Below are 26,093 nucleotides of genomic sequence, written 5' to 3'. Positions count from 1 at the left end.
GTTAGCTAACGCTTGTCGTCTTGAATGCACATCTGTTCCTCTTGGAGGAAATGTGGGGAGCCATTCAGTGAGGAAGGAGGGTTCCTGTCACAGTTCCTGACCCTGACCACCAGTTGGTGCCAGTTCCCCAACCCTAATATCTCATTTAGTCTGTTTGTCTTTGTCTGATTGTTATACTATTATTGGTTTCAACTGTTCCTATTTGTATTTAGGTCCATGGTTCCCGTTGCATCATCACTTGGCCTTAGTGTTCTGTTTGCAAGTTAGGCCAGCTGCTAGTTACTCTTTGTCTAGTTTGTGTCGATTTTTGCTCCCTTGCGTCTGCTGTTTAGTTTTGTTGTTCCAAGTTCTCAAGTAAAATTTTCTTTTGTTTGCATTTACCTCTGCCTCCCAGGTCTGTCTCTGTAGCTGGATCCGAACCCTGAGCCTTGCGATAGAACCGGTCTCCCACCTTCTTTGTGTCTCTCATTCAATTAGATTACACTATTAACATCATACAGATGCATTGCCTAAATAGCAGGCATTGGACAGCATAACTGAATACAACTAGCATTTCAAATAGTCAAATTGAAATAAAATATTTTTCACATCTGCGTCATGTTTTCATGCATTCATATGTGTGGCACACTCATAACACCGCCAAAACTGCTCACTATGCCAGCTTTTGAGTTAACGCCTGGCCTGGGTTGGATGCAAATGCATGATTCAACACCAAACATTCACAATGCTGAGTGTCTCTATTTTCACACCCTCTATTAGAAATCTGAATCCTGACCTGACCCTAGGTATGCTGTGATTAGGCTCGGTATTGGGCCTATTAATCTCTGTAACCTTAAGTCAGATTGGGTACAGGTCAGCAGCCAACCTGGAAATTTACAAATAGTAGCGCAGCAAAACCTCTGCCAGCTAAAAATGTTTGACAACACTGGCGCAAAGCTTTAAGTTTTTGTAATGTACCTTGATGCTCAACTAGCAAATTAAAACCATTGTTTTTGACACCTAAGGAGCAATAAACTTACAGGCTAGCCTGTTCTGATCAACACAAACAGTGACACATGTATTAACATCACATTTAACAGAAGGAAAAATGGCTAGGTGTCTAAAAAGCTAGAAACTACAGAACCTATCCATCCAACCATTCATTATCTATAACTGCTTATTCCTTATTTGTCAAGAGGCAGAAATACACCCTGGACTGGTCGCCAATCTATTACAGGGCACACACACCATTCACTCACACACTCATAACTATGGGCAATTTAGGGTCTCCAATTAGCCAAACCTACAAAATCTTGGGCTGTGGGAGGAAACCGGAGTACCGGGAGGAAACCCATGCGGACACGGGGAGGACATGCAAACTTCACACAAAAAGGCGTTGGGATTCAAGCCCTTCTTGCTGTGAGGTGACAGATAAACCCACCACACCACCCACCATGCCATGCCACTACCAAACCTAATACAGGCAAAAAAATAATAATATTCCTTTTGCACAAGACAAAGCCAGCAATTCCACTTGCACTCAGGTGCATTTGCATTGCCACTAAAATAGGTCAGAAAGAGGTCAAATGAAACACAAATCACTTTAAAATGAAATATTTAGCAAGATATTCAAATACTTCAGGCATTTTTCAATCAATCAAACATTATAAACACTTCAGTGACAAAACATATTTGTGTGTGTGTGTGTGTGTGTTTGAATATTGGTTTTGGTGTAAATATACCTTTATGGATTTTTTTTTAAACCAAAGCAGTAAAAAGCTGCCTTGGCATCAAATAGACTCAAAGTGGAGAGTTGTTCATTGTGAAGTGGAGTTTGTATCTATACTGAAGAAAACAGAAGACCAACAATACTACAAAATTCCAAGACTTTAAAGTTTTTTCACTGGAGAGTTTTGTAGTGTTGTTAGTCTACTATTTTATTCTATATAGATACAAACACCACTTCACAATGAGCACCTCTCCACTTGGACACTATTTGAAGAAAATAGAAGGCCGACAACACTACACAACTTCAAGGTATTCAATGTCCAGAGGGGGGAAAAAAACATTTCATCATTACTGAAAAGCACCTTATCAATATAGAAGAAAATTAGTAGGCCAACAGCACTACAAAACTCCAAGGCACTCAATCGTCAGTCTAAAAAGTTTAAAGGCCTTCAGCCTATTTTCTTCTATATCATTGGTTCTCAAACTCGGTCCTTGGGGAATCCTGTGTACGTTGGTTTTTGATAAAACGGCAATCTCTTGCTCAATTAAGGTTGTTGAACATATGTGTTTAAGTTCTTTCATATTTTTTTCCCTTAAATGTAATAACACAATGCAGCGGGAGTGAAACTAAACAAAAACCAGCATACACAGATGTCCCCCAGGACAGTGTTGTGAGCCACTGTTCTATTTAAATATTTGAAACATTTTGACATGGAATTTTTTCACTTTTAAGGACAAAATAAAGTGAAATTTAACTTGTTGCAATGTTGGAAGAACGTTTAAGATTTCCTCTTTTTGTTGATTTAATTGATAAACGTTGAGGCAAAAAAGAATGTTACATTTGCCAAACATTTGTTACAAATTATCACACAATTTAGATTCAGCAATATGATAACCTTCTCAGAAGAGCTTCCTACTTCAGGCACTTAAGCAAACCTTGTGCTTTCATTCTGAAAGATCACAAACAATGGTCCCTTAGAGCAGGCGAGGGCCTCGTTTCCCGAAAACGATGCAACGTCAGGCTGGATAAAGGTTCTTATGATTGATCTTATCTGAGCGGCACATCTGATTTTTACGAGTCTTTCCCGTAACGACTCGTAAAGAAGATCTCCATGATGAATGCCAAAGTGAGTAGTTTAGGCCGCTGCCGCGTCCTCTCTTTTTAAAAATAAACAAGTCACCTGGAAACAATACGGAAAATCATGCAGTCGACAGAATGAATAAGTACGTCCAATTGCTTTCAGTGTTACAGTTTAAATGGTATGTATGTAGTATATGTATGTATGTATGTATGTATGTATGTATGCAAGCACGCGTGCATGCATTACTGTATTTGCATGTTACATTTGAAGCATTGATACTGAAATAGGCTTATTGCCTCGGTGGTCATGCAATGACAGTTTTATATAATTCATCGTTGTTATCCTGTACGTTCATGTAGGAAGCACCTGAGGAACGCTGGAATTGCATTTACTTACCTTAACGATGTAATACTTTCCTGCGAATGGTCTGGAGCACTCCCAAAACTGACAGTGCTTTTTACTTGCCACTTAAGGTTTTGGCAAACACCTCAGCAATTACATCCGCATTGTGGGTCACGCTGGGAGTGATCAAACGCAAGTAGTGCTATCCTGTTGGCGTTTTTTTATCGGGCCTGGTGTTTTTCATTTATTACTGGTGCTGTCCTGCAGTAGGCCTATAGCTATTGATTTTTAACATTAATCTCCGCCAGATTAGTTGTTATTGTGCTTGGCAATTTCACTTTCTTACAGAAGGACGTATATGAACTTTACTGTGTCATAAACACATATTTTATCAGCTGCACAAATTGTGCTCATGATACTGCCTAATATGGAGTTTCCCACACGTAGGCTTACACCTATTGTAAAAAATCGTCTGTCTTCGATTGCAGCCGAAAGTCAAGTAATTAATTTAGTTACGTGTATGTTAGTTAGCCTAATAGTTTCTAAACGTTTTCTAAATTGCATGTAGGCTACTCTACTTAACCAACCAGCGAAACAACACTACATAAAATGTATGCTGTAGGTGCGTGATTGCATGTGGGATTAAGGGAATATACAGTTTGTTTGTATGTTTGTGTTTGTGGCTGCCTTGAGACCTAAGAGGGGCCATATTATGAGAAGCTACTGCAGCTGCCATTGTCGTGTCTGACTGTTCTCTGGTGTAATCGACGTCATTTAATGTCCTCATCTTCATTTTTTGAAGCTACTGAAATAAATATTGAGAACAACGTGAGTGACTGTCGCATTTTATTTTCACTTTATGAATTTTAAACAGTAACTGCCAGTCTGGCTACGACATCACGCCGATTGTGGTTTTCTGTTATTTAAATTTATGTTCAATTTTTTTGATCTTTAAAACTCTTTTTAGTTTTTAATATTTTCCCTTGATTCGTGGATCTAGAACGCCTAACCACAGGCCCATCGCAGCTCTGCCAAGTCAATATTGGGGGCACACATTAACATGTACCCTCCTAGAAGTAAAACTGATTGCAACACCCTTTCTTGATCTTATGTCAGTTATATTGATCTGTCATTTGATCTGAAATGAGGTGGGAGGGTTGGACAATAACATGTTGGAAGTTTATTGATTTATAGATCTCTAGCAGTGCCCCACTGATTTCGGATAAGACAATGTTGGTGATCGGATTATTTACATCCATGTCTCCCCAAGGATTTTAACTTGCCCTATGCTGAAATACAGTCTGTCGTATATGAATAGTGTAATGAATAGTATTTTTAAATACACCTGTTCTCTCACATTTTACGAATTCAAACAATATTTTACACCTATATTAAACGGTTTATTGGCACGGTGGATACCGGTGGATTCGGCAATGTCTGAACACTACTAGGACCTACAACTCATCAAAAGCTGTGCAAAAAAATAAAAAACACATTTTAAAAATCTATCACAATGTAGTGTTTATATTTAAGGGTATTGTCTCTTTGAGCAAGAAATTATCTTTATTTTGAGAAATGTTTTTTTCTGGAGAATACGGCACTTTTCGGGTGCCGGTTAAACCATACAGTTTGGATAAAGAGCAGGCGCATGCCAATGAGGAGGCTGCGCCTTTACTTCGCAGCTCGATATTTTCTACCATCGAGACAGTGACGTCTTTGGCGTCTTGATTCATTGAGAACAAAAAGGCTTGGGAGGAGACTACAACGAAGCCAAAAGAAACACATGGATGCCCAAGCTGTTTTGAAATAAACTCCCAGATGTCAACTAATGCCGCTGATTCATTAATAGGCCTTTTAGAAAGACGTCAATGGAAATACTCAGTTGGAAATCTACGTCTTGATTTTGACAGCTATTTAACATTGATTAATGACAATAGTAAGGACCTAGCTGTTTTGTTCGCAACTGTCTGGACCAGCTTTATTGCTTGCATGGCTGTATATAGACCAAGTTCACCTTTAATTCATCTTATCGAGGTGTAAAGGGCTTGCAATTAGCGTTCCGTGGTCCGTATGGCTTACTGCTTTAATATAATATGATGTGCTGTTTATTTTGAAGTTACGGACTACAGATATAGCCTATTAATAATACACGGGAAGATTAAAGACAACATGCTTACATCTGAGCTGCAAGGGTTAAAGAGAGGAAAAGAAAGACGAAGAAGTGACAACACACATTAATAGTCTACTGTCAGTATTTATACAGATCAAGCATCGCACTGCTTCTTCCAAATCATTAAACAAGTGTTAGTTTACAGAAGTAGAAAGTCGCGTTAAATTGGAAATATATTTATAATACATCGATCGTGAATATTTCTAACAAATTGTGTAATACATTTGATTTAGCAGATTTCTAACAAGTGAAGCAGTGCATTTGATATTATAAAACAGAACCGAAAAGTTATTTTATGTACAAAACTGGATATACTTTTAATGTTTATAATATTAAATAGCCTATAAAATAACCTACTCGTATTGAGCGAAGACCCACATTTTCGGCAATAGGCTATACAATTTATCATTAGCCTATAAAAATGTACATAGGCTACACAATTTAAAAACGTGTCTGAAATGCATTTATCCAAAGCAAATGGAATAAGGCAAAATATGTATCTAATGGAATTTACTTGAATGATCACGTTTATTTGGTTTGTTTATTTACACTTGGAGAGGCTTATATTCCTCGTTTTTTCATATAACCAATTAGGCTAGTTTTTATTATTTATTTATTTTATTTATGTATTTTTACTGTCTGAATGTTGTTGGCCTATTGATAATTTACTTACTATTTTACATGTCAGGCGTGCTTTTCCACAGCAAATGAAAAACTAAATCACCTAACGACATGAAAATATACAAAAACCACATGTTTAGTTTACATGTATCGCACAGGCTATAGGCCTATAGGAATGAAACTTTTCTAATTTAATACTATAAACATTAGAAATACTTATTTCGCTACTATCGATTTAAACATCCGTACATGAAAATAGTTATTTTATACAGATGTTGCCCGACGGGGGCGGGGGGGCAACATCTGACATAACAGATTTGTATAAGCTACGTGATTTCTGTAAGCATACACTAGAGGTATAGCCTATTGCACCTGGGCTGCGAGCCCAGAACCCGCAGGTCAAGAGAAATGCTATGTCCAACTCATGCTGCAGTATTAAAACAAATCTGGTTGCGTATATGGGAGAAAATGATAAAGAAAGACTATTTAATAGAGACTTATTTAATTTTAAACCTCACTAAAACGCCCAAGCAAGTTCAGAGAACTGTGAACGGTAAAAACGGTTCTGAACACCAGAAAATATTGTACACCAAGATGTCTTAAGTCACTAAATGTGCTAAAATGAACTGAATAGGGTCTTAACTAAAACACTTGCTATCCGCATGCCTATGATGAAGTAACTCCTTAATTATAGTGATATTCCATTTGTTGAGGTTGAAGTGTTATATTGAAATGAATAAGCAATAGGGGCCCGTACTTTGTAATAACGTAGGTTATACAACCTTTTAAATTCGCTATTGATTTTAACTTATCGCTTTTGCTTAGCGCTTGGTTTGGATCGATTTAATAGTCACTGAGACAGAAACAAAACGATCTCAGTTTGCAGGTCGACACTAGGGTACTTCACACTTTTCCGTGGTGCATTGTTCCGAAATCTTATTAATACTCAATACTCTAGAACTGAAGTCAGCCCGAATAAGCAAAATAATAAAGGTTCGTGTATTAGTGAGAAAAACAACTAAAGCACCACGGACAGCGCCATTCCACAGTCCCGCGTGGCACGGGATGGAGGCTTCTGGATATTTCCCTTGTATAAGCTCAAATCGCGCTTACAAAGCAGTCTTTGCTCTCCTTTTACTGTCACAAACTTTGGCTATAGTGTGTGTAGCCTACATTTGCTGCAGGTGTGAGCTAGTTATCCATTTTAGGTGAGATGATATCATCTGTATACTTGCTGCTGTCTCAAACGTCCGTTTATGTATATGAAGCCTAAATTATAATGACTTCTATTCGGCTATATATATATATATACGCACACACAGACACAATCACGGGGCAGCCGTGTGTTTGGATGCAATGCTGTTGTGTTAATTTGGTGGCGCGCTATGATACATTTTGAAATCTTAACTTGTTTAATGTAACCGAGGAAGGTTCAAAAGAGGGCTCCGAATATGATATCGCTTTTGAGAACACGTTCCTTTCTGAAAGGGGGGGGGGGGGGAATCCCGATTTATGTAGGGCATTTGATTAGTTTCGTAATTGCGACTGCTACCCACAAAATCGTACATCGGCTCGAGTTTCTGCTCATAACAGTTTTTCTTTCTTTAAAAAGAATTTCAGCACCAGATATAGAGAAGCGGTAACTCCTCGCGCCTCTCCCGGACTCCCAGTTGCACTCCAAGGAATAGAACTAACTTCCTTCTTTCAGATTTTTTCCTCCAAGAGCTGCTCCTTTAAGCAGTGCATCCCGGTCGGTTAGTGGGATGGTTCAGTTTCAAGCTAGCGAGAGGAAGTTGCGCAGCCCGGATCAGGCAGAGAGATAAAAGCTCAGATAGTGATTGAAAGTGATGGCAAAAAGGATTTACCATTAGTATTAAGTTGGAGAGAGAGAGAGACAGAGAGAGAGAGGGAGAGAGGGAGAGAGAGAGAAGCCGAGGGAGGAGGAGGGAGAGAGAGAAGGGGGGAGAGGGGAGGGAGATTTTCCATGAAGCTTTTTCTATCTGCCCTTGAGCGTACAGGGCAAACCCGATCTGATAAAGTAAGGGGAGAGGAAGAAGGGTGGACAGTAGCCCTCGTTTAAAGTCAAAATATTTATACTTATACTCTTTTACGCTGGAATTTGCATTTGTTACTAAAATCTAGGGCAAGATCCTATCGTGCAGTATCGCCATCCTCAGTGTTATTAAAAAGTACCGAGCAGAAGAGAAAACAAACGCATCCAACGCAAGGGAGTAGAGTGAGCTCCAACACGAAAGTGGGTGCGTCGGTGAGGTTGCGGAAAGGCTGGGACGTTGCAAAAGGATGTCTATATGAAGGAATACAACACGTTTCGCATTGGGCCGACCAACTGGTGAGTACTTCGGCTTTCGGTTTATCTGTCTAATGGGCGATTTTTCTCATATCTGAATTTACGAACCGCCGTGTGGGTACACCTGGTCAAGTGAAGTGCATCCCTCTGTATCCCACTGTATCCTTCTGATACTTGGCAATTCAGTATACCAATTCACTGCTATTTATCTTCATATTTACGTTTAGATGGGTTCAACTTTTTGACAAATTTATATGGTCTATCAACTGACAGAGGAAAGCTCGTGTCATGGTACCCACGCTGAACTCCTAACGTGTCTCTCAAACAAAGTATTACAATTCGAAGCTATGTTAACTGAACTCGACACACCCATGGAGTTATATAGCCTACACCAGGAGGTCGTCTACAAAGTACGTACGAACTCTGCTAGACTATTTTTTTATTGAAATGCATTAATCGTAGTTCTTTTTAGAAAAGCATTTAGCATTTAATATCATCTTTCTTAGTTGTATGAAACTGAGATGAGTGTAATAATTTAGGTAGATTTGGCCACATTTGCCAGGATTATCTGATAAAAATTAAATAAGGGAGGCCTACATGTAAATGTGTGCCCATGTCTAATCCGTCAGTTAAAGTGAGACAGTTACTACGTGCTTTTTTATGTACCACTTCGACTTCTGCCTATACATAGGAAATGTATAGATATTGTCGCCTTAAATAATTATCAGTGCAAGTATTCATTATAGTACATAAGCCTAACGTCTCACAATACTTGCTTAGGTTTACCAGAATATTATACAGATGCTTCTGCAGTCATATATTTAATGGTAAAATATCGGAATACGTTGTAGTAACACAAAAGTAAATGCAATCAACTTAAATGAAGTTTTTCAATTTCTACTCTCCTCCCCTACACACATAAGGTACACACGTAAAACCGCACAACTTTGGGTACGTTCTTCACTGACCCTTTAAAATCAGCTTCGTTAGGTCGCAGGGAAATTAGTGAACATTTTAAACATTCAGACTCACAATGTCACTTTATATTATGTTTTGGATTGTTCAATTAAATGTGAGACCCGGATTTTAAATTTCTATAATCTCAGTTCAATAATTTTGACATTTCCTCGTTATTAATACCGTGGTATTTTTATACCTTCCCCTATTACAAACTACTAGCACTGTGCACATGGGTGTGTGTGTGTGTGTGTGTGTGTCTGTCTGTCTGTCTTTGCTTGTCCGCGTGCTGTGTGCACGAACTACATGTATGCTGAGATTGTTTAAGTTACCTTGCTATATAAAAATGAACGACTCAGTGTAATTAATCGTTTTTCTTTATTTTGCCAGTTTCTCGAAGCGGAGGAGGTGAAGATATGGTGTAAAGCGCACTTTACCCATGGATCTGTCTGGAGAAATGAGACTCACCAACACCTTCATCGGGCACCTTTGTTTTCCGACTTCTTGAAAAGGACATTACGTGTGCTCACATTCCAGTGTTATTATCAGTAGTTTCACTTAAACACAGATTTGGCAGAGCTATGAGCACCGCAGATACAATGAAGTTCACTATCAACTTTAACCACGACCCCGACAATTGGTTTTAATCTCACACAGATAATATCGTTGCAAATATTATAAAGAAACACAGAAAAAGTGTACAGCACATCTATTGACTGCAGTCTCAGTTCTATCTCATTTTATCTCTCTTTTTATTTGTTTGCACCTTTGTTTAACCTTAATTCAAGTTTGAAACTTTATGTATGTATCTGAAGGAGACGGATTAAGACGGATGATCGCAATGAATTAACTGGTTGATTCAATATGATTACAAATCGGGTTCCATGCTGATCTCTTTGGTGCGTGCTGACCTTGCGGTGGCACCCTTCGCCCTTCTCCGGACAATCAGTCTTGGACCATGCGCGTGGCGCCCGCGAATGCCATGCTATTACAGGTTGCTTTGTTCTTCCTGTGCATTGCTTTGACTCTGGGCCAGTACGACATATGCAAGTCCCTAGTGAGCACGGATGATGGCCCGATATGGGAGTTCTACGCCTGCCAACCCAAGCCAGCTTCCATGAAGGACTTCATGCGAGTAAGGGTGGATCCCCCCGGCATAACCTGTGGAGACCCCCCTGAGAGGTTCTGCACTCTGGTAAGTGGATTAAAATTATTGTTTATGGATGACTCAGTCTTCATGAGGACAAAAGTCACATGATGTATTGAAATAATGGTAGTTTAAGCTCAGGATCACACATAGGGATGAGGACGTTCAGACATAGCAGACATTTTGCTTGACACGTCAAATTTAGCTCTAAAAAAACATAAACGGACAACTTTGGTCTCATCAAAAGAATAGAAAGCCTTTACTGATGGACAGCAGGTGTTGTTAAGGCTTGTATTGCTTCTCTCTTCTTTGAAAATCTAGAATGCAATTTCAAATTCTACTTTCCCAAATAAAATGGGAAGCCATTTTTAAAATAATAATTTTCTCATAAGTGCAATATTGTGTTTGGTATGTGCAACCCTAGATGGACACAGAGCACTTTGTTTCCTAAAATGGTGTTGAGAAACACAGCATGCTGAGAAGCATTACTCATTTCCTTAGCCACCGGACAGTTTCTGGCCAGGGAGAGGGCTGGTGTTGAAAAGGTTATCCCTCACTGAATTGGCTGGCGAGTCACTGTGCTGTGGGCAGCAGGCCAAGGAGCTGATTGTGAAGTAATCGGATGAAGGAATTCTCACATGTCCTGGACAGAGGGAGCCCCTCTCTGACAGAGGTGGGGGGTGGGGTGGAGTCGGAGCATTGTTTTTTGCAAGAGATAAAACGATGCAGAGTATACTATGACATAGTCTTGTGTGCCACGAGTGGCGGGAGGCCTGGTGTATTGGAGACCTTGTGCCATCCGGAGAGGGTGAGTGGGTGGATTTAACTGTGCGGAAAGCAGTGAGAACACACCCCACTGACCCGTGTCTATAAAAGCAGGTCCTCAGATAGAGTAGTATAAAGAAGCCTTGTAGGCCTACATTCCCCAAGTGCGTCAGCTTTGCTGTGTGACCATATTTATCATAAAACTCTTATGGTAGCAGCCATGTACAGCGATACTTCCTTAAAATAATAGTCTTATAGTATGTAGCGTGCAATGAAACATGTTCAGTCTTGTAATATGTGGTAATTATTCTGCTGAGGTTGTCATTATTTTTCATTCACACTACACGTCTGTTGTCTGCATATCTCAATGATTGTAAATGTCATCCCAAATAGTGAGGCAAGTATATAACTTTTCATAAATGTGAATTTAACTAAATGTTTGTAATTGAATTAGATAATCATACTGATGGATCCTATTATAAAACAGGAAAGCCTTGAGATTTGTTGAATATGCTAGAGGATCTAGGAGCTATTTTTCAAATTTCATTTTGCTCTAGATTTTGGATCTCTGCCCTGCCTTCATTAAAGAAAGTGGGTGTCGGAACTGTCCATCTACAATTTGAATCAAAGGCTAATTAATTCAAAAATTCAGAAAGTTTTTTGTGGGGAGAGAGAATGCAGATAGTTCATCAAAATGTAGATTTTTGAAGTAACTTTGCAGAAATATCCATAAAAATAAAAAAAGCAAAAACAAAAATGAGTTCACACTTAATAAAACAATCCAGTATATCCTGTAGATTGTTAATTATAGTGGGATATCTAACTTGCTTGGAAATTTGATAGGAGATTTGTGACAGAAATATTAAGTTTACTGTCTTTTAATGCAAAAAAGAAAATGCTGATGCTTGTAAAAGTCCTTTGACAGCTCCTGAAAAATACAGTCTTGGCCATTGACAACTGGCCTCTAACAGCCTGACCGAGAAAGTTCCTAAAGTATTTCTAGACTATGAAATATTAATGGGTAGGATAATGGCTTTCCTAACGAAGGCTTGCTTCAGTGTTCTGAAGACACCAACGATGCTCTGGAGGAGAGGGCAATGGCGTGTTCTTCCGTGTAAGCACTTTTAAAAGTTGGATCAATAAAGCTGACTGGTCCTTCAGTGATCCGGCCATATCCGGAAGGGAAGTGTACAGGGAGGGGAGGTTAAACAGTTAAGCTGCAGGACAGCAATGAATCAAGCAAATATTTGGACTGCACTATTTTAAACTTACAAATCCCCCTGCTTTCATGGGTGATGCAAGACCTCTTGCTGGCCCAATCCTAACAGTTTTATTTACACAGAAAAGGTCCCTTTCATTAAACAATCACCATGAAAAATATTGCTTTAACTTGTATCATTCAGTACCTTCTGGGGGTTCACATGAAGAGGAACAAGAAAACATTCAGTGGCTGCTCTTGGCAAGGGATTTTGTTGTTCCCAAAGACTGCAGTTTAATTCAATGGCAAACAGATTGGGATAGGCCCTGCTTCTTCCCTGTTCCCGATTTAGTAACTCCACTCTCCTGGGAAATGGCTTCCATCTCATCAATGATTTAGAGGAGTGTAGAGTCCCTCCCGTGCTTGCACAGGAGATCATGTGGCATTTTTGTGCAGTGCTTTCTTGTTTTTTTTTCCCATGGATGGTGGTGTTGGCTGCTGCTGGCAGTGTAGTGAGAGATAGCTAATGATGGAGAAAGGGAGGGGGAGATCACAGCTTAGCTAAGCAGAAAGATGAAACCCGGCCAGTCCTGGCGCACCCTCGCACGCATCTCCACACAAGCCGACAGCTGCCGTATTCCATGTGCTCCGGTTCACACCTCATCCAGTCAGCCTGTGTGAATAAAGAGCGCTTTCTCTTCCATTGTGTTCAGCAGTCTTCCCGGTCCACTGTGGAGTTGCTCGTTTTAGAAAGCAAAGGCTGCCTGTGCTAAAAATAGCCAGCAGAGTAACAGCACAGCAGAGGAGTGGCACGCTGGAGAAAAGAGCAGCTGGTACGGTGTCTGTGTGTACCGATTGTAGATACGCTGCTGATAACCTGAACTGAGCCTATGCAGAGAGTGCTCTGATGGATGCTCCAGACATTCTCAGACAAGACCACGGGGAATTTAGCCCCTTAAGTCCTTGGCAGTGGCACAGATCAGTGGAGTGTAAAGATGTGAGGGAGGTGGGTTTAACCAGTCAATGGGATACATCCATCCATTATCTATACCAACCTACTCCTGGTCAGGGTCACAGGGGGTGCTGGAGCTTATCCCAGCATGCATTGGGCAAGAGGCAGTCTATCGCAGGGCACACCATTGATTCACGCACAAGATTTCACTCACCTGTACAATTTAGAGTCTCCACACGGACAAGGGGAAACATGCAAACTCCACCCAGTTCGGGATTCGAGCCCAGGACCATTTTGCTGTGAGGCGATAGTGCTACCCACTGCAACATCGGGATCCAGACAGCCCAAATAAGCTTTCCCTTGAGTTAGCCTTCTTGTCAGCGAGATCACTGTCCTAGAGCAGGATGTGATCAGAAGGACATATAGCTTTAGAGTTCCCAATCCAGCCTCTTCCCTGTAAGATGAAATTTGAATGAGCCCCCCCCCACCCAACCACTGCAGGAGGCTTGGTCCCATTAGGCTCTGCCCACGCACACTAATCTCCATCTGCTTGATTTTTCACGCCTCACCATTCTCATGAGATTCTTCATATGAAGCCATTCTTGTAATCTTCTTGTCATCCCACCACAACATTATTACCCCATAGGAGTCAGTTGTAAAACAGGAAGAATGTAATGTTTTAAAGCATGCACCACATAAACTACCAAATAGGAAGAAGATAATATTTTTGAATGTGCACCACATAAATGACCAAAAACAGGAAGAAGCTAGTTTTTTTTTAAAAACAGGCATCACATGAACTACCCAACAGGAGGAAGCTAATGTTTGTATATGTGCACCACTACCAAACTGATCACTTTTTTAAACCTCCTTTGCCAGTAATGAAAATAAACATGAATTGCTGACAGGGCTGGTGGTACCATAGAAATTTGTTGCTGATCCCAGATAGGAAGAATATGTTTATAACAATAGCAGAGTACTTCCACCTGGAGAATTTGACATCAGTATCATAGTCTTTAATAGATTAAACTGTGTGGTAATTTTACTGTACTGATATTCTCAGCAAATATTCAAAGCACAGCCGTAAAATTTATTTGGATATAATGACAGTCTAAAACAAGTGAGGTACTTTCCCCTCTGTATACTCTTGGGTGTGGTAATTATTGAATTTTTATTTGTTCATTTGTTATGGGATAAATTGCCATTCCTCGTGGCTAGTTGTAGAGGTAATGAGGTGTTTAAAGAAGGAAGATCTTTGTGGAGACGTGATAATGTGTTTACATGTAGAAGTCCAGTAGGTCACGCTGTCCATGGGGGGAGTCCGCTTCTTCCCTCGGTATAGTAACTCATGGCCGCTGTGTGTCTCCCTGTGCCCCCAGTGTAATAAGCCTGCTGTTTCATCCTGAATGTGTTCGGTGCCAGCTGCTCTGTCACTAGGCCTCCTGGGGGAGCTGCCTTCAGTGTAATTAACTGAACATGGAGAACAGAGAGAGAGAGAGAGATGCCTCATCAGGGGAACCACCATGCAAAAAAAACCTCACCAGCAAGAGAAACAATATCTCACGTCCCAAATCGATGTATTTTAAGAGTATACCAATCTGCTTACGGGTGTTATTCTTTCAAAATCTGTGTTAATTACCCCTGTTGGCATCAATTGGGGGGTGATCCTATTCTGTTTTAAAGACAAAAAGAAAGCAATAAATAGATGTGTAGAATATTTATGGACAATTATTTTCAGTCATTACTACCTAGTTGCAAATTACATAATTTATTATTATTAGTGTTGTTGTTTCTCTCAGTATAGATGTTATATTTATTGTAGGAATTGTTAATAGTCTGATAATGGCAATCATCAGTGCTTAGGCAGTAATGGTGTACTGTCACAAATGGAAATCGCATTGAAAATGAGGAATGACAAAGCAGATAGACTAGAGTAGCCAGAGGCAAGAGCGCACCAGCAGTAATAGTGTTCTGTGCAGACACTGAATAATGCCTGTGAGGTGGGAAGTTCCACATTGTTTTTATAGAAGCGCTAGCTGTGGTCAGTTTGTTTCCACCCTCTCCTGAGTCCATCCTCTTTGTACTACACTGGTACCCTCTTTCATCCATTTCACTGCTTTTCACTATCCTGACCTGCTCTCTCCATTGCACTGTCCTCATTTCTCCTCTCTTCCAGTCTGGTCTATGATGGCTCTCCCTCTTTCCTATATGAACCAGAAAAAAATCATTTCCCCCCTTTTCTCTCCCTCTCCACCAGACTGGACCAATATTCCAGATACAATCTTTCTTGCGCTTGTCTAAAAGCAAATATGTCTATTAGCTTTATGATGGATTTTCAATGGCAGTATTTTCTTGCAGCAGTACTCTTAGTAGAGATAACAGTGTGCATTATGGTGACCTCAGCCACTCTGACTGGTTTTACATTCTACTCACCCTATTGAATTTATATTATGAATATAGCTAAGTAAAAAAAATAACACAGAACACAGGTGGATATTGTTTTGCACAAGAGACTGGGAAGGTTAGGTCAGTGAGTTATGTGTGTGTTGAATGAGTCCTTGATGCAAATCACTATGTGAACACAGCAAGTTTTAAATTGTGAGGACAAAGAAATGCTTAAGTTGGAAGCTTGCAGAAGTGTTGACAATAGGAATTCATTGGCTTACAAGTCATGAATATTCAGGATGAATGGGTGAGCAAAAGAGATTTGTTGACTCAAAGTCAATTTTACAACAGCATGGCTAGCTAAGGGTTTATTGTTCTGTGCTGTAAAGGACTATTAAATTGTTGAAAGAGAGCAATAACGTGCAATGTCATGGTGCTGCTTTGAAGCACTTATTGCCACAGTATCGTGGCAGTAATTTAACTGAAACTGCAATAATTTATCATGCTGACTGCGGTGTCACATGCAAGTTTTGTTAGTCAAATTTTACATGCCACAGGCAATTGCCCTTACGTTGCTTCTCAGCAAGGAGCTCATTTGTGGTAAAACACAATCTCAGCCTTAATTTATGAAATTATATAATTGCTGTAGGAATATTTACATAAAACCTCAATATTGTCTTGTCAATGTACATTTTGCATTAGAGAATTTCTATATGCGTTATACTGTACATCTCTATGAACCTGAAGAAATGACAGCCATTTTTCCCTTTGAGTCTTTGTCCCAGATAAAGCCTGTGAGTTAGAAAAAAAAGGAAGATGCTAAACGGATGGCGATTCCCGGTCCTGGAGCAGAAATTACCTGACTCCTCTTTATGGAGACGCGTCCCTGCTGCTGAGCAGTGGGCAAACAGGGAATCTACTTATCGCCGCGCTGCGCTTTAACTGTGACAGGATTCCAGCACAGATAATTGCTGGAGGGGCTTAGTGTTGTAGGCCACCTGGCACGGCAGTTGGCTGGGAGCTCTGCGAGCTTTGCCGAGGTATGTGGGACAAGGGGGAGGAAGCTGGGGCTACCACACGCTCCTCAGCCCAAACAAACGCTGCTCTAGTTTTCGGGGGTTCAGGGAAACGGCCACAGACACACCTGACTGGCAAACCCAGGAGATGCTCAGGGGTGCGCATTTGGACAGCCAGACTGACTAAGATCCAGCCAGTCAGAACAAAAAAAAGCTAATTGGGTAGTGAAGGGACACTTGAGCGGGACAGGAGCTTGGTGCATCCAGTTTGTGCAGACTTTGCAGAATCTCCCTGTAGTCTCATTTATAATCAGCTTGAACAACATATGAATCAACCTTGTAGTAGCCTACTGAATGTCCAAAAACAACTCTTTGTTTGTGGGTTTATTGTTTGATTCTATACTGGTTGTGGATACTACTCATGTGATAAGGTCATAATTCATATCAACAAAGTAAAAAAAGGATGTTTTAGAAATATTTCTTTTGACAATTCAGAGCCCTGTGGTGATTTGAAGGCCCTTAGCATACAGCACGTTAGTGTATGTTCCTGGGGATGCAGACAGAGCAACATGTCCTGAGTTCATCCCACAGATTTAGGTTAATGACAGCATTTGATTCAGTTTAATGACAGCATGCTCATCCCACAGCTCTTGAGCGAATTTAGGGAACAGGTCATCCTGACACTTTCAGACAATGTGTGCGCACAAACACACACACGCACACACACGGCACAGCACGCATTTCCCTTCCCACCACTGACACTGACACTGGGAAGGCGCCAAGCTGCGCCGTATGGGATGCAAACGGCCCCCTCAGCTGTGGGACGATGACTGTAGTGACTTATTTTCAGAGGGATTTAGATGTCAGGAGATGACGCCCGACAATCCCTCTGTTAATCCATTCCAACATTTGTGTCATGGGGTCGTAGGTTGGTTAAGGAGGGGGGGAGGGCAGCCAGGGGCGGGAGTGGGGGGTGAATTGTAAGTGGGGGTGGTTCAGGGGAATATGGAGGTCTTTGAACAATTGCTGGAAGAAACTGAATACTAACAGGGCAAATAAATCTCAGTCACTCTTTATTATGGATTTTATGAGATTTAAATATTAAGGTTGTATTAGATTTGTCTGGTGTGACATCTTAGAAAATGAATCTGTTGCTGCTGAAATGAAAATATCGACATGAATAATTAGGTTATCAGCAGAAAACAATGCTTTGTGGTGTCTAGTACCGTGTGAAAGAGATTGTTTAGAAATGTTTGAGGAGGGAGCCCAACCTACCACCATCCAGTTATTCAGGTGTTTTTGCAGCCCATAGTATTATAGCATGCCCATTGTAATGGGGGCTCAGAATACATTTTTGTCAGACATGTCAATTCTCATGTGTTGTGTCCATTTGGAACAATTTCTCCCCTGCTTCACTAATTCAAAAAAGTGGTTCTGTTACCTGCTTATCATATATGACTAACCTATTGTTTTAGCTGACAGTTTGAGGGGTTTAAACTAGTGTTCTTAGTGAGGTTACCAGATGTTATCAGCTGTAATGAGCACTGCATTTGCAGGTGACCTCTGGTACTAGCAATGAACTTAACTGATTGCTCGATTTCTCACAGTATTGGGCAGAATGACAGCACTGAGATTGTACGTCCTCTATCCATATACACAAAGATAGCTGACATTCCCCCCTTTCTCTCCCTCACTCTCTCTTTCCCTCTTCAGGAGAACCCGTACCTGTGCAGCGATGAGTGTGACGCTTCAAACCCAGACCTGGCGCACCCCCCCCAGCTCATGCAGGACCGCGAGCGCAGCGGCTTGATCACGTACTGGCAGACCGTGACATGGAGCCGCTTCCCGGAGCCTCTCCTGGCCAACATCTCCCTGGCCTGGAACAAGAGCCTGGAGCTGACCGACGACATCCAGATCACGTTTGAGTACGGCCGGCCCACCATGATGGTGCTGGACAAGTCCCTGGACTACGGCCGCACGTGGCAGCCCTACCAGTTCTACGCTGACGACTGCATGGACGCGTTCGGCATGCCCCCCAAGAAGGTGCAGGACCTGTCTGCCACCAACGTAACCAGAGTCATCTGCACCGAGGAGTACTCACGCTGGGTGGGCTCAAAGAACGACAAGAACGTGCGCTTCGAGGTACGGGCACGCTTCGCCATCTTTGCTGGGCCCAAGCTGCTCAACATGGACAACCTGTATACGCGCATGGAGAGCATGAAGGGCCTACGGGACTTCTTCACCTTCACCAACCTGCGGCTGCGCCTTCTCCGACCGGCACTGGGAGGCACCTACGTGCAGAGGGAGAATCTCTACAAGTACTTCTACGCCATCTCCAACATTGATGTCCCTGCCAGGTAAGTGCCCTTTCAGCAACTGCTATCAAACATCCCCGTGGTGGACAGGGGTGGTTAGTGGGTATGAACCAAATCCAAAGTGACGTCTTTATTATAAACATGATTACATCAAAATCATTCTAAACATCACCAGAAAGCAAAATTTTAAAATATAAATTTAAATTATTTTAATATTCCAAGAGTGAATTTTTAGGTCTCCTCAATGACACAGAGTTGAGTGAGGGCTAATATTGTGTTTTTTGTCTCTACCTTAACTGTACATCATGAGGCATTTTTGCTGTTAATCCAAAAGTGTTTCTAAACATTATCTTTGAATCTCAGATTTCAATGTTTCTCATGTTTTTTTAGTTAATATGTTTTTATTATTATTAATAATAATAATAATAATAATAATAATAATAATAATAATAATAATCTTTACTGCTATATATTGGCATAACATTACAGTGCTAATGATACTAGTATTATATAAATGCTGGTATTTTATCATTGATCTCTTCGCTAAGATTATTCTTGAAAAAGACACCAGCATGTTACTGCAGATTTTGTTAGTCGGTGTTAGACTCCTAAATTACATCAGTACTGTATCAAGTAACCTTGTATCCTGCCTGTAAAATAAGTTGTATGTAAGTGAATGGACTTGTATTCCTGATCATTCACAAAGCAGCACATCTTTACTCCGTATTCCTTTAATGGTGTAACGCTTTATGATTACTGAGATAAGTGTGTTGCCGTGACTGTCTAATGTGACCATATCCGAAGAGCTGCAGCCCTGAGATGGCATGATTCTGACAGTGAGGAATGGGGCTACCATTCCACACCTATTTAGCATCAAGAAGGCATTTTTTTTTCTGAATTATTATTCCAATCAATAAGGCACGGTGACATTTGAATGGTATTTAACATCCGCAGAGAGGGTGGGGTGGAAGGGCAGGGGAGGGACAAAAAAATGCCACGCAAGTATTTACGGTAAGAAGGTGTTAGTTGATGTCATCGGAGAAGCAGGGGGAGCTGTATTTGATGAAGCCTTAAGCTCCTGCTGACTCTGCACATTCTGCAGAGTAAAGCCTCCCTGCCTTTTGTTTCTCAATAAGTGTCCTGTAAGTATCGATCAAAAGTGCACCAGAGATGGATCAAGGAACGGCAGAGAAAATGCTCCCCTGGCCACACGGACCATCGCTGCCGAGATGAAGGAGCAGGGCTGCTTTTCTGCTGACATCTAAATCCAGAGCAATTCTCTCTTTCTCCTCGATTTAGTAACAACCAGGCAAATATAAACTGTGATAAAATGAATGAGGTTAGTCCACCCACTCATCACCCATCCAGCGGTAATATAATCCCCTAATCAATAGTTATTCCGGGATGTCGCAAAAAAAAAGAAATTGGGGAGGGGGGCCTGGTCCAGTGGACAGCATGCTAAGAAGAATATATGCCTGATGCTTTCTGTTATTAATTCCCTAGGGATATAAAGCTAATGTTTGGCTGAATGTTCTTCAGAGAATGGGCTGGGATTTTTTTTTTAATTTGCCCTAACACAGTGAGAAATGCCCCTGCCAGGTTTGAGTCATAAAAATAGGAGCCATCTTTCTGATACCTATCTGCCCAATGAACTCTGACAGGAACAGAATGGGTCCATCACAACAGTAATAGGACCTGCCTGCGCAATCGACGGCCGGCAGTACTTCCTCAATGGCTCATTTCCTCCTGCCTTTAACAGCTGTAATAATCAGTAATTGAACTTAATGAAGTATAAAAACAAAGACAGAAGCTTCCTAATTGAGAGAGATGTAATGTAACCTGTTGATGGGAATCTGGAGAGCTTCAGATTTGCTCATATAATTGGTAGATTGTTTTAGTTATTCAGTTACTGGCTACGTGGTAGTTGCCACTTATTTGAATACGGATAAAAGGAAAAATTAATGAAGAAACTAAATTAAGGAATGGGTGAATGTGTGAACAAGTGAATGAACACATTAAGTGTCTTGTTTCGGGAAGCTAACAAAGCATTACTGTAGCATTCAACCAGCCTATGAGAAATCAAAATTTACAGCTTGAGAGACCCTAGACAGAGGAAAGGTCATTTGATTGCTTTACAGGGTTCAGAGGAGTTGCCAGCAGCTGTATCACCCTGTACCCTTCTCATTACTAACTGCTTAAGCTAAGCTGGTGTGGGATTAGTTAATATGTGGATGAGGACTAGGTTGCTGCTAGACGAGGCAATGGTGAACCCATAGGGGGAATTCTTTACCTTGGAGTCTGGACCGCACAGAAACCCAATGGCCCTGCACTCTTCTCTGTTGAAGCTGCTGTCCTTTGGATTAGATGGTAAATCATGGTCCCAACTCACTGTGGTCATCAAAGATCTCAGTGGTACTTTTCGAAAGATTAGGGGTGTTAACCTTGCAGTCCTTGCCAAATTCCCACAGAAACTGGCTCTAAATTTGGCCACCGCTCCTATCCAGTGTGAGTCCCCAAGTGCAAATGCAAGTTCTAAGATGACCTATTCAGTTAACGGGATACTATGCAGGATTTTTTTTGCCTTGCTGTAGTCCCGTGTTTGCCATAAAGAAGTCTCCTCCATCTTCAACCCCACCCCCTCACCTCGAGTAACATATCTAAAATAGCTAGCTGGATAGCTAGAGGTAACGTTACTTACAGGTCCAACAGAAAGCAACCAACTCCGTGTCACTTTGGTAGACTTCTGCTGACGCCACCGAGGAAAAGCAATTTTAAGGTTAACTCGAAGGAGGTCTATCGGCTTGTCTTTTTCCTTGGATGTACCTGTGCTGTATCTAAATAGTGAGCAACAAACACTGCTGAAATCTGATCACAAACCACAAGCACTGTAACGTTATCCACACTCACCCCGCCCCACACAGAAAAGAAACATCCTGAACACATTTTAGAATAGGAAATGCAGGTGAAGGTGCCCATATTTGGCAAAAGTACTGAAAGACCGAGATTTCCAGCGCATCCTAGATATGCCTTGGCATGGTTATTTTAGAATATATTCAAGGAAAAATCCTGCAGTGTATGCCTTTAAATGAAATAAATACATTTTATAGTCCATCCTTTAAGTTCAACAGCATGTTCATCTGTGGTTAAGACCAGAGATGAAAATGGGTTTTGGGGGGCTGAATCCCAGCTTGAAATATAAGACAGCCAGAAAGAGAGGACAGCATGGTATTTTTAATGGATAACAAAAAGAAGAATGCCCCATTTAAAGGTGTGACTGTGAATATTATTATTATTATTATTATTATATAAGATGATCGGTTGACAGGTGATACTGTGAAACCATCCGTATTTCAAGGTTAGTTGCATCAGTCTGGGAAATGAAACGGATCTGGGACCACACTTATCCGGGAAAGTCCCTCATACAAACCCACCCCTGACTTTTCCCCTCCTTCCCTGCAGAATTGTTTTTTCCCCCTCACCTAAGCTCAGCCCATTTACATGCATTCAGACAGGAGGTAAAGTGCAGGGGCCCCGATGCTGTATCATCAAAATAAACCCCCCACTAAAGAGCTTGCACAGGTAGTCAGGGGCCAGGGACTCAACAAATAATGCTGTTTTATCAATAAGCCTGGAACCTGATAGCCCATTAAGTGCAATTGTAGGAGCGCAAGGGCGGAAGCGATGGGTAAATTTAGCCCTGTCGATGTGCTGAAGTAGCTGGGCGGACTTGGTTTCAGATGGGCAGGCTAATAGAGGTCAGGTGGGGCAGAGGGGAGGGCTGGGAGCTTGCTGGGGGTGTGGAAGACAGTAACAGGGACGGTAACGACACTGAAGCAGTGTCCGTGGCCTGTGCTTGCCAGTCCCAGATGTGGAAATGATGTGCTCTGATGAGAATGGAAGTGGTCACAGAGGGTCTGCTGCTGTGTTATGCTTTCTCAAAATGGCAGAGTTTTAGCGTTGGCTAACTGGTTTTCTCGCGCCTCCAATATCCCAGCAGTGCCATTTAGTTGTGGATGGTGGGTGCTGTTTCTTTTCTGTCAGCTCAGGGGCCTAGAGACCTAAGCACTTGTCAGTCCTTTTGATAGAGCACGGTCGATCCTGGCCCATGACAGATCCACAAATGGAGTATCCACCCCCCCTCGCCTTTATGGATGCAATCAGGGGGGACACGTCAAAGTGTCTGAACATGTGAGCATCTTGAGTGGCAGGTAACAGGCCCTTGTCACTGGCTGTCACCACCCTTCTTCGGTTTTTCACTTTGGTCTCTAACTCTACATGACCAGGTTCATGCGCTTGTTAAAAGGGTATCTTGAAGGTCTGACTCTCCATCAAGATTTTCCTTCAAGACTGAGGAATTTAGAGCGTGTAAACAGAGGATTAGTAATGCATTTAGTAATGCATTAGAAAATGGTCATCTTATATTCTGTTTAGTAGTCTGCATTGTCACTTTTTACAAATGTGTCTGATGAATGTCTTCATTATTTTATGTTTGTTTCACTAAATTCCTCGTTTTCAAATGTTTTTAATATTTCCTATATTATTATGATATATGACATAATAAAATATATATATTCTCTTATACTGTATTGTACTATATTATATTATATTGATACATTACTCCAGAGTGTAGTTGGACTCTTCCCATATTGCCAGATTTAGAGGAGGGGTTTCCTTTGTCTTCCTGTGACACAGACAGCCTTGTTACGTAAGTGCTGAGGAATACCTCCGCGTGCTAACATGATTTATAGCCGTGAAATGTTTCACAATGAGGATCCCATGACCGGTGTTGATTCTGGCCTTCCTCCCTTTACCCTCAGTCCCATCTGTCTCTCGCTCCCCGGATCGTAAAATAGGCCTCTGTAATGAAATAAAAAGCAGGCCGTAAGCCTTGGCTGAAGAACTAAGTGGATTAGTTGTAGATTGAGAGCTGTCTGAGACAAATGTGGATGGGAAAGAGTTCCACATTTGTCTCCCTTAATCCGCAGTGCAGGGTCATTTCAGAGCATTAACCCTTCCCAATTTAATTTTCTCCTAGATCTCTGAGAGTTTGCTAAGGTTAGCAGCAATGGGAGGTGAAGTGATTGGTTTTCAGATCACTGCTTATTACAGTGCCCGTAATGATGGGAAGTGTTATCTTGTTCATTTAGGATGTGGCCACTCCTGACTCTTTTTTCTCTTTTTAACTAATTTAGAGAGATAAAGAGATTAGATTTTGTATCAAAATCAGCACTGATGTTTGATATAAATAGTTTTAATAAAATTGTATGGAAACCAAACATTTACAGTCCCCAGAAAACCATTAGAATATTTATTATTTATGTTACGTATATATGTTGTGCAGGTGTGCATGTACTTAAGTATGTCTTACCGATGTTCAATATTCTGCTTGAATGTTGGTCCTCAGTTTAAGGAGGGAAATCAGTTTAACAGTTATCCATTTTACTGTGAGTAACACCTTTTTAAATTGTTTGTTCATCCATGAATTTCTTTCAGTAAAAAAATAAAATTTGCCATTCATATTTATGACAAATTCTGTGACATTAGGTTGTGCTTTGGTCAATGTCTCCTTAAGGCTGCCCGATTTCTTGGTGTTCTCCTTGCTGCATTTTTGCAGGTTTTTTTTTTTTGTTTGCGCATAGTTCTGCTGTACACATGGGCTGTGTGAAGTAAGGTGTTGAAAGCTTTCTTTTTTCACAGCTCAGCTGTGCATCATGCGTAGTGGGAGCCCGGGGGGTGGGGGGTGGGGGGGATGGGCACTTTCCCTCGCTCAGAGAACATCCTCACTCTCTGACACAGTCCATCACACCTGAGGCTGACAGTGAAGGGCTGACTGTGAGTTATCCCCCGGTCTCAAGGCCCTGTCCATTCCACGCACCACGCCGTTTGAAGGATTACAGAGCTGTGTCTTTTGTTCCTGGATCTTCTCTCGACTGTTTTTGTAGAGTGACTTTGGTAGCTGCCAGCACGTTTTGAATTATTTTGAACATTTTTTGTCCCTGGCCTTCTGAAGGGCAGGCAGGTGGAGAACACGGAACTGTGGGTATGATCGTGACGTTACAATGATCAATATTCCTCCCTCAAAATCAAATCAGCACTAGAGTGATTTAAAACTCATAAGAGTTTTGCATTTTATTCAGTAGACTGTAATTACTGTTATCAAACACTACCTATATCATATATACCTACAACATAACAATATTCCTTATACATTTTGCAGTCCCATCTTTGAGTGCAGGATGGTGTGGTTAACTACTAACGGAGTAGAATATTCTCAGTTGAGTAAGCAATTGTGTATTTTGTTCTTTGAAATAATGCTGAAAATTTGTGATAAGAATTCTGGTCGAGAAAGTTACTGTAAATGTACAAAAGTAACAACAAAATATTATTTATGATTAACAGAAATGCTCATTGGAAAATGACACAAAACAACAACAGAAAGCATCTATGAAATGGGTTAATATCAGGTGACATAAAAATGAGGAAATAACACATTATAACACATAAGCGTTTATTATGAACTCATAATTAAATCCATGCAGACTATCTCATGTTTGTGTGTGTGTGTGTGTGGGGGGGGGGAGGCTTACACATTAGAGGCTCAGGGCAAATTGACTCTGCTGTATGATTACACGTTTGCACAATATATACAAGTGCGGTGATAAATATTTATTCTGTAATTTTTATTCTTGGACAAAAGGATCTAGGAATACATTTGCCGCACTGCAAGTCTTCACGCTTAGTCCATGGCCAGATTCATATATGGACCTGAGAGACAAATGACACCTCTGTGTATGTTGATACATCTTTTCAGACATACGTTTAGAGGTGAGAACTTCTTATCAGGCAAGCCAGCTGCATTTTTACCAGCTGGGGTTAAAAGAGCATTCCAAATCACTATTGCCACACCTGACAGTATTGGCACACAGAACAGCTCCTCCCAATGCCTACAAAATAGAATAGAATATTGTCTACTAAATTGGAATGTGCAATATACTCATTTGATAATTATTGAATTTTTGAGTGCAATAAAAATATGTTATATATTAAGTATTTTTTGCAGATTCCATGTTATTGACAAAAACACATCATGGAAGCTGTATGACCTTGCTGCTGATTGGCTATCATTTC

General features: G+C 41.0%; 1 protein-coding gene across 5 annotated transcripts in view; it reads left to right on the top strand.

The window, feature by feature from the left end:
• Positions 1-7,883: 7,883 nt before the first annotated feature.
• Positions 7,884-26,093, top strand: part of ntng2b (netrin g2b) — a 52,004-nt gene continuing 33,794 nt past the window's right edge. For 2 of the 5 annotated variants that reach the window (XR_010325373.1, XM_064308087.1), the window contains exons 1-3: positions 7,884-8,272; positions 9,578-10,382; positions 18,364-19,007. Coding sequence is in view for 4 of the 5 variants with exons in the window: in XM_064308087.1 (XP_064164157.1) it covers positions 10,146-10,382; positions 18,364-19,007 (881 nt within the window). In the remaining variant the exon portion in view is untranslated. The remainder of the gene's footprint in view (positions 8,273-9,577; positions 10,383-18,363; positions 19,008-26,093) is intronic. The other 3 variants (XM_064308084.1, XM_064308085.1, XM_064308086.1) reach the window with 3 other exon arrangements.

Source organism: Anguilla rostrata, chromosome 14, assembly GCF_018555375.3.
Source record: "Anguilla rostrata isolate EN2019 chromosome 14, ASM1855537v3, whole genome shotgun sequence".
NCBI classification, from domain to species: domain Eukaryota; kingdom Metazoa; phylum Chordata; class Actinopteri; order Anguilliformes; family Anguillidae; genus Anguilla; species Anguilla rostrata.
Note: the sequence above shows the minus strand (reverse complement) of the source record. Positions and strands in the feature narration are given on the sequence as shown.